The sequence below is a fragment of the Papio anubis genome, chromosome 6 (assembly GCF_008728515.1).
Source record: "Papio anubis isolate 15944 chromosome 6, Panubis1.0, whole genome shotgun sequence".
Lineage (NCBI taxonomy): Eukaryota > Metazoa > Chordata > Mammalia > Primates > Cercopithecidae > Papio > Papio anubis.
In genome coordinates this window covers 68528006-68537235 of record NC_044981.1, presented here as the reverse complement: position 1 = coordinate 68537235, position 9230 = coordinate 68528006, and the positions used below count along the sequence as shown (strand labels likewise).

Sequence of the window (9230 nt, the reverse complement as noted above, 5' to 3'; positions counted from 1 at the left end):
TGAGATAGGAGAAAACCGCCTTAGGGCGGAAGGTAGGACTTGCTAGCGGCAATGCTGCTCTTTAGGCACTAAAAAGGTTTAAGGAGATGTTTGCATATGCATATCAAGGCACAGAACTTTTCCTTAAACTTATTCATATAACAGAGATCTTTATTCATATGTCTTTCTGCTGACCTTCTCCCTACTATGATCCTATTGTCCTGCCACTTCCCTTTTTCCAAGATGGTAAAGATAATGATCATAAATACTGAGGGAACTCAGAGACCAGTGCGGCGCGGGTCCTCTGTCCGCTGAGCGCCGGTCCCCTGGGCCCACTGTTTCTTTCTCTGTACTTGGTCGCTGTGTCTCATGTCTTTTCTCAAGTCTCTCGTTCCACCTAACGAGAAACGTCCACAGGTGTGGAGGGGCAGGTCACCCCTTCACCCTCCCAGCTCCGCAGTCAGCGGCTCGGTTGGAAAAGAATGTGAACCACGCTCTCCCCAACACAGCTGCTCACAGAACAGCGCGTTTAACTGGGCTGCTGGTCTGAGGCGTCAGTCCCTTCAGCACGGGCGGCTGCTGTGCCCACCCTAGGGGCTGTGCGCGAAAGAACCGGTCAGACTCCGCCAGGGATTCTTCTGAAAGAAAATCTCCAACTATCTCCCAAGCGGGCTCTGGACCCAGGAAGGCCCTCCCTCCTGCTGGTCCAGCTGCGTGCTGTCCGTGGCATCCGGTGGCTCTAGTCTTGGAGGTTTCTGCGTGCTCCCATTTCTTGCCGTTTTTCTCACTATTGAAGAGGGACTCCCAATAGGTCTGAGACCAGCCTCCTGGACCCTGAAAGGTGAAGTTAGCCTCAAGTCGGCAATTCCTTGCCGGAATTTCCCCTTCATTCACTTACTCTCCACAAGTTGCATCCTCTCTCTTCAACATCCCACCCTCCCCCTCTTCCTCCTCGTAAGGAGTGTAATAGTATATGTTTACTTAGAAATTTACCAGGCTGTGGCTCCTCCATATAATCCTAGCCACTTGAGAGGCTGAGGCGGGAGGATGGCTTGAGCTCAACAGTTGGAGGCTGCAGTGAGCTACGATTGTACCACTGCACTCCAGACTGGGTGACAGAGAGGAATCCTGTCTCTAATAACATCTTGAAAGTTTGCAGGCCGGGCGTGGTGGCTCACGCCTGTAATCCCAGCACTTTGCAAGGCGGAGGCAGGTGGATCACCTGAGGTCAGGTGATCCTGACGGACATGGTGAAACCCCGTCTGTACTAAAAATACAAAAATTAGTCGAGTGTAGTGGCGGGTGCCTGTAATCCCAGCTGCTTGGAAGGCTGAGGCGGAAGAATCGCTTGAACCCGGGAGGCGAAGGTTGCAGTGAGCCAAGATGGCACCACTGCACTCCAGCCTGGGTGACAGAGCGAGACTCTGTCTCAAAAAAAAAGCAAAGTACAGAGTTCTTCCAGGGCAACAGCTTAGTCTATATTGGAAGATCCCAGTAACGGGATGAACTCTTTCCAAGGACAATGGGATTGAGAAATGCTTCATGTGGGAAACTTGGGCCTGTCCTTGCATTTATTCCACATGATCATGGGTAAAACCCACTCTCCCTTCTCCACAGCATGTTGAATGCGTCATCTTCCTCTCCAGTTGGGTTCTATCTGGTCCCTAGGAATGCCTGCCTTGACTCTCTCTCTTTTTTTTTTTTTTTAGACAAAGCCTCCTTCTGTTGCCTTCACTGCAACCTCTGCCTCCCAGGTTCAAGGATCCTTCTGCCTCAGCCTCCTGAGTAGCTGGGATTACAGACGTGCCCCACCATGCCCGGCTAATTTTAGTATTTTTAGTAGAGACAGGATTTCACCATGTTGGCCAGGCTGGTCTCAAACTCCTGGAGTCATGTGATCCATGGTTTCGCCAATATACCTCAGCATCTTGCAAAGGGGGATTTTTGCTAGGATACTGTAGGCCAGAATTTCAGTGCAGGCTTGAGCCAACATTTGGAAAATTAAACCTTGAAGACTCAAGTTATTTCAACAAATCACTTGGAGAAAATCTTTATAAACAAATGTTAAAGTCATTTCTGCTGTAGGAATTCTGGCCATTGCATGGGCTCTGCTTGCCATGTATTCTTGCTTGCATTTTCCAATAATGATTTTTTAAAAAGAAAGAACACTTAAGAGCGTACCCATTAATTTTGTTCAAAAATCAATTTTAATGTTTCTCGTGTTATAATGTTAGCAACAAGGTTAGTGAGTATATAAATTGGTTCAACCTCAATGGGAAGACATTTGGCAATACCTTATCAACTGGAAAGGTGCATACCCCTTGACAGAGCAAATCTGTGTTTGGAATTTCATCCTGTATTTATACTCCTGCTTGTAAGAATTGACATGTACAAGGATGTAGATTGCAATAGCATTACTGACAAAGGCAAAAGATAGCATATAAACTAAATATTCATGAAAAAACAGAAAAACACATTTAAAAATAAAAAGCAGTGAAAAGATAAGTGCTCATCACTATGAAATCTATATTTTAGTGGGAGAAAAAATAATTTGTACTTAGATGAAGTAAGTGCCCAAATGGAACGATCCTCAAGATACATTATTAAATGAAGAAAAAAGGTGCAAACTGTGTGTATTGTGTACAATGTTAAAAATATATATAGTAGGCTGGTAGTGATGGCCCATGACTGTAATCCTAGCACTTTGGGAGGCCGAGGTGGGCCTATCACCTGAGGTCAGGGGTTTGACACCAGTCTTGCCAATGTGGCAAAACCTCGTCTCTACTAAAAATACAAAATTTAGTCAGGCATGGTAGCACATGCCTGTAATCTCAGCTACTTGGGAGGTTGAGGCAGGAGAATTGCTTGAACTCAGGAGGCAGAGGTTGCAGTAAGCTGAGATCGCACCACCGCACTCTAGCCTAGGTGACAGAGTGAGACTCTGTCTCAAAACAAAAACAAAACCAAAAACATATATGTATGTCTTTGTGTTTGCATAGAATAGCTTTGAGAAGATATAATTAACTGAGATTATTTGAGGTTGAAAGAGACTTCACTGTATAGTGTTTGTGTAATGCATTTTACCTATTCAAAATAATTTGTAAAGGCATATGGGATATGGATTTGCAAACTGGATAGTCTGAAATTAAGTCCTCCTCCCCAACTGTTGGGATCTGATGAGATTATCATAGTGCTAGAAAGAGAACTATTTGAATGTTACATACGCCAGGAGTGTATAACAAAAAAAGTTTGAATCCAAATGTAAATCAAAAAGTATACGTGCATAATAAAATCAGTTTTTGTAACCCACTTATGTATAACGTGATAATCATTCTAATTTGTGATATTTGTCTCATTTTCAGTGTTAGAAGCATTTAAGGATATCTGATACATTAGATTTGTGTATGTGTGTGTTTAATTTTTTTTTTCTTTGACGGAGTCTCACTCTGTCACCCAGACCACAGTGCAGTGGCGTGATCTCGGCTCACTGCAACCTCTGCCTCCTAGGTTCAAGTGATTCTCCTGCCTCAGCCTCTTGAGTAGCAGGGACTACAGATATGTGCCATTATACCTGGCTAATTTTTATATTTTTAGAGGAGACAGGGTTTTGCCATGTTGCCCAGGCTGGTCTCGAACTCTTGGCCTCAAGTTTTAGAACAGGGAAAGAGACAATAGATCCATAAATGTAGTATGTTAAAGTAAAAGTGGGCAGAAGAGTGAGGGATTACTAATTTATACTGTGTTCTAAGAATGCATTATAAAGATGCTGATTTTTTGTTTTGTTTTGAGACAGTCTTGCTCTATTGCCCAGGCAACCTTGAACTTCTGGTTGGTCTCAAGCAATCCTGCCTTGACTTCCCAAATGCCTATTTTTTTGTTTGTTTTTGTTTTTGTTTTTTTGAGGTGGAGTCTCGCTCTGTTGCCCAGGCTGGAGTGCAATGGCGCACTGACCTCTGCCTCCTGGGTTCATTCCCGATTCTCCTGCCTCAGCAGCCTCTTAGCTGGGATTACAGAGCGTGCACCATCATGCCCGTCTAATTTTTGTGTTTTGTAGAGAGACCCGGGTTTCACATATTGTAGGCTGGTCTTGAATCTTTTTTTTTTTTTTGAGGCCGGAGTCTGGTGCACCACCCAGGCTGGAGTGCAGTGGCGCTGATCTCGGCTCTGCAAGCTCCGCCTCCCAGGTTCAGCGAGGCCATTCCTGCCTCAGCCTCGGTAGCTGGGACTACAGGCCGCCACCCGCCCGGCTAGATTTTTGTATTTTTAGTGAGCGGGGTTTTCACCATGTTAGCCAGGATGGTCTCGTCTCCTGACCTGCGTGATCCGCCCTTCGGCCTCCCAAAGTGCTGGGATTACAGGCGGGACCTTTGGCGCCCTTGAACTCCTTGACGGAGTAGTCCCACCCACCTGGCCTCCCAAAGTGCTGGTATTACAGGCGTGAGCCACTGCGCCCAGCCTATGGCTGGGATTACATTTATAATCCCAGGTCAAGTGATTCTCATGCCTCAGCCTCCCAAGTAGCTGTAACTACAGGTGTATGCCACCATGCTCTGCTAATTTGTAGAGATGGGGTTTTGCCATGTTGGCCAGGCTAGTCTCAAACTCCTGGCCTCAAGAGATCTGCCTGCCTCAGCCTCCCAAAGTGCTGGGATCACAGGCGTCAGCCACTGCACCTAGCCTCTTTGTAACTTCTTACAACTGCATGTGAATCTACAATTAGCTCAAAAGGATTACAATTTTTTTGTGAATTAAATTGTTTTTGAATCATAGTCAATTTTATTCCAATTTTTCAAAATTTATACTCAATATATTGTTTCTAAAATGTAAGTCACCCTTTATATAACAGTTTTATCATTTCATCTTTCTTTTATAGTTTTTAAAAAATCTTTTCCTCATGTTTCTTCAGTAGAAGCCAGAATCTTGAGATTTGGGCAGGTACACGTATCCAAACTATACCAGTTACTTTAATGAAAAGTTTATAAAATTAGATACATTTATCACTGTTAATGGATGAGTGGCATGTTGCTAGGTTCCTAAATTTTATTTTATTTTATTTTATTTTTGAGACAGAGTCTCGCTCTGTCGCCCAGGCTGGAGTGCAGTGGCCGGATCTCAGTTCACTGCAAGGTCTGCCTCCCGGTTTACACCATTCTCCTGCCTCAGCCTCCCGAGTAGCTGGGACTACAGGCGTCGGCCACCACGCCCGGCTAGTTTTTTGTATTTTTTAGTAGAGACGGGGTTTCACTGTGTTAGCCAGGATGGTCTCGATCTCCTGACCTTGTGATCCACCCGTCTCGGCCTCCCAAAGTGCTGGGATTACAGGCTTGAGCCACTGTGCCCGGCTCCTAAATTCTATTTTAAGAGCTGTGGAAATAATTATTTAGTTTCAAAGGAATATTAAGAGTTATGATTAATATAAATACATTTGGCATATAACAAAGAATAAATAGATGTCCACTCCATTCACAAGTCTTGTTAATACGGGATGCTACACATCAAATTAGGAAGTATCTGCTAGTTATGGTAGAAATTATTCCACAAATATGTATCAAGTGCTTAACATGTGCAGAAGTGCTGTTCTTGTTAAGTCTTCATCTAGTAAGTCTAAAGCAGATGCTGTTCTAGGTGCTGTGAATATACTGGTGAATAGAAAACAACAATTTCTATCTTATGGCACTTCTTTATGCTGTTTACGCTGGGGACATAGCAGGAAACAAGACAGCAAAATCTTCGTTCTTGTGAAATTTAAAGTTTTAGAACGGGAAATTCTTAAGACAAGCCACCAAGAAGAAGTCATTCACAAGCACTGATTCACATTCTCTCAGCTTCTTCCCCATCAAAGTTAACATATAAGCATTCAACAGATTCTGTAATTGGGTCTTTATATGTGTAAGACTCCTGTTGAGTAACTTTAACTAGATCTTTTAGCACCTGCCAGTGTTTTTGAACATCCTTGTTTGTTATGACTGCTGTAGTCAAATAGTGAAGAATGTGTGGACACATTATCTGAATTGCATTAAGATACTGTGATTGGTAAAGGAAGAGATCAATAATATCACACCTTTGGGGTGATTGAAGAAAAAACGAGACCAGTGAACGAGCCATGCTCTCTGCTGAAGAGACTGGAGTGGAGAACTCACAGAACTATTATCTACGGTCTCTTTTAACCATGTAAGGTCTTCCATGTCTGCATCACAATTCTGCTGTAAGATTTCAGAGGCCAGCTTTCCCCAGTGTGAACTTACAGCATTTCTATCTGTTGCTGGAACCAACACTCTGAAAAAATAAAGATATTCTGCTGCTCCTGAGTAATTCCCACATTCATATTGGAATTTTGCGTATCTGCAGAGTGTATGTAAATATTCCTGCCTAAAACCATGCTTGTCCACCAGGCAGTCAAAGAGCATCCTACCATCCCTGGTTGACTGCATTTGCCTTGTTGTTTCTGGATCTTCAAACATTTTCACAATTAGTTTTGTTTCTGCCTGAAGCTGTTTCAGTTGTGCAACAACTGTGGTTCTTTTCTCTCTCAAAGCATGAGGAATATCATCACAATAAAGGTCTTTGTATACATCCATAGCAAAACCTACCATGTTGGTATCACTAAGAAGGTCCAATTTACCTTGTAATAATTCCTTTTCATTATATATCTCTTTTATAGAGAGAAACTCAAGGAGCAGAAAGACTAGATGCTGATCCAAAAGGTGCGTGATTCAAGTAGTTAAGTCATACCCCGCCATCTTACCAAAAAAAGGGAGTCTGTACTCAAGAATTAAATTTTTAAAAATAGATTCAGGAGGTACATGTGCAGGCTTGTTACATGAATGTATTGTTTAATAGTGAGCTTTGGGCTTCCAGTGTGCCCATCACACAAATATTAAACATTGTACCCAATAGATACTTCTTCAACCCTCACCCCGCTCCCATCCTGTCCCCAAAGATTAATTAAAAATAAAACAGGCGGGTCTGCGGTGGCTCAACCTGTCCCAGCACTTTGGGAGGCCGAGGGGCAGATTGGATCTGGAGTCAGGAGATGAGACCATCCTGGCTGTGGTGAAACCGTCTCTACTAAAAATACAAAAAGCTAGCCAGTGTGAGGAGCCTGTGGAAGGCCCAGCTCTGGGAGGTGGTAGAATGTGGGTGTGAGAACCTGGGAGGGAGCTTGCGGTGAGCTGAGATAGGCCACTGCACTCCCAGCCTGAACAGCGAGACTCCGTCTCAAAAGAAAAAAATAAAATAAAATAAAATAAAACAAACTCAGAATTTTAAACATTTCAAAATCTACCTTAATGTAGGTCCTAATCTTGGGACTCTTCTTTAGCAACCATACACCACTGTGTTCTGTTGATAACAGAAACTGGGTACACCAGGCACAGTGGCACATGCCTGTAATCCCAGCACTCTGGGAGGCCAAGGCAGGAGGATTGCCTGAAGTTAGGAAGTCAAGAACAGCCTGGGTAACAAAGTGAAACCTCTATCTCTACAAAGAATTAAAAAAAAAAAAAAAGTGGATAATTTAGACTTAAAGAGATATTTTGGTGCAAAAGGATTAACATTACATGTTCCAACTTAAAAGATCATAATTTCCTGCTTAATGACATTCATGTTAAAGTCTACTAGATATTATTTAAACATTGCCACTTCAGCTGTTCCTTTTTTTCTTGGAAACTGTTGTTTATTTCCATCAGCCTTATTTCTATCTTGTTTAAGAGCTTGTGGAAGAACAGCTTAAGGCCACTCAGTGGTTATTCTTACCCATTCACTGGTCTGAGCAGTGGGAGTTGCGGACCAGTCATTCATGGTAGGCTGAGTGCTCCAATCTTCAGTAGGGAACTGCTGAATAGGCACAGAGGGCACCTGCATGCCTTTAAACCAGTCTGCAACCTCAGACTGAGTAGCAGTAAACTTCCACTGGAGCAGTCCATTCACTTTGAAATTCCTCCTTTTTCAGCTGCAGCCTACTCTTCCTTTTCAATCTCTTCAGAATCTCTATAGAAGTAGAGATCAGGCATGATCATGGGAGATGGTGCAACACATGCACAGAGCTTCCTGGGCCAGCATCCACTACATTAGACTCAGTGATTGAGTTTCCTTGTTGTTCCATGGGATGACAATGTCCACATGGCTCAGAGGAGAATCTGTTATGTAGAACAGTGGTAGGTAGGTTACCATAAGAAGCCTCTGAGAGAGGCTGATAGTTAGCCCTAGAATCAGTAACCACCCAGAAGATGTGGGTAGCAGAAGATGACTGGATCTGGTTAGCAAAGGTTCCAGAAGTGAAGTGAGCAGCAATACATGTGGCTCCAATGGCAGCAGCAAACTTCAGCACAGCCCACTAGCCAGTATTCCTGCAGGATATGACACATCAGCAGGGTTTTCAATGGCAACAACGGCATGAGCTGCCAGCAGAAGCTTCTCCCAGGTCCTCTTCAGATTTATGATATTTGTGGACTTTGGATCCTGCTGGAAAAAAAAAAAAAAAGGTTTATGATATAGATGCCATCACTTTCATTTTTAGATGTACTATCGTTCCATTTGGAAATCAAGGTTAGTGTCACCTAAGTGAGTTCCTGCTGCAAGAAATTTGAGGACATCAAGGGCTCTGGACATTGTGAAAGTTTCTCTTTAAGTTACAACAGGAATCCAGAACAACACTGTATGGACCCCTCTCTAGGTAGCACAGAAGGCTAGATTTTTTTTTCTTTTCTTTTTTTTTTGGATGAAGTCTCGCTCTGTCGCCAGGTTGGAGTGCAGTGGCATGATCTTGGCTCACTGCAACCTCTGCCTCCCGGATTCAAGTGATTTCCCTGCCTCAGCCTCCTGAGTAGCTGGGACTACAGGCATGCACCACCATGCCTGGCTAATTTTTTGTATTTTAGTAGAGACGGGGTTTCACCATGTTGGCCATGATGGTCTCCATCTCTTGACCTCGTGATCCGTCCCACTTGGCGTCCCAAAGTGCTGGAATTACAGCTGTGAGTCACAGTGCCTGGACGCTTTTTTACTTTTTTTTTGTTTGTTATGAGACAGGGTCTTGCTCTGTCACCCAGGCTGGAGTGCAGTGCCATGATCATGGCTCAATGCAACCTCTGCCTCCTTTTTCAAGTGATTCTCATGTCTCAGCCTCTGGAGTAGCTGGGATTACAGGCATGAGCCACGATGGCCTGGCTAATTTTTTTATTTTCAATAGAGACAAGGTTTTGCCATGTTGGACAGGCTGGTCTTGAACTCCTGCCCTCCAGTGATCCTCT

At 43.6% G+C, this 9230-nt stretch overlaps 1 protein-coding gene and 1 pseudogene across 8 annotated transcripts in view; both read right to left on the bottom strand.

Moving 5' to 3' along the window:
* Positions 1-243: 243 nt before the first annotated feature.
* Positions 244-9230, bottom strand: part of LOC116275307 — a 33370-nt gene continuing 24383 nt past the window's right edge. For 3 of the 7 annotated variants that reach the window (XR_004184327.1, XR_004184325.1, XR_004184323.1), the window contains exon 3: positions 7190-8442. Coding sequence is in view for 4 of the 7 variants with exons in the window: in XM_031667212.1 (XP_031523072.1) it covers positions 493-813; positions 7735-7842 (429 nt within the window). In the remaining 3 variants the exon portion in view is untranslated. Of the gene's footprint in view, positions 814-7189; positions 8443-9230 lie in introns of those variants that run through there. The other 4 variants (XM_031667212.1, XM_031667209.1, XM_031667213.1 and 1 more) reach the window with 2 other exon arrangements.
* Positions 5291-6953, bottom strand: LOC103883791 (annotated as a pseudogene). The gene has a single exon (XR_646142.4). The product of XR_646142.4 is annotated as a eukaryotic translation initiation factor 3 subunit E pseudogene (transcript).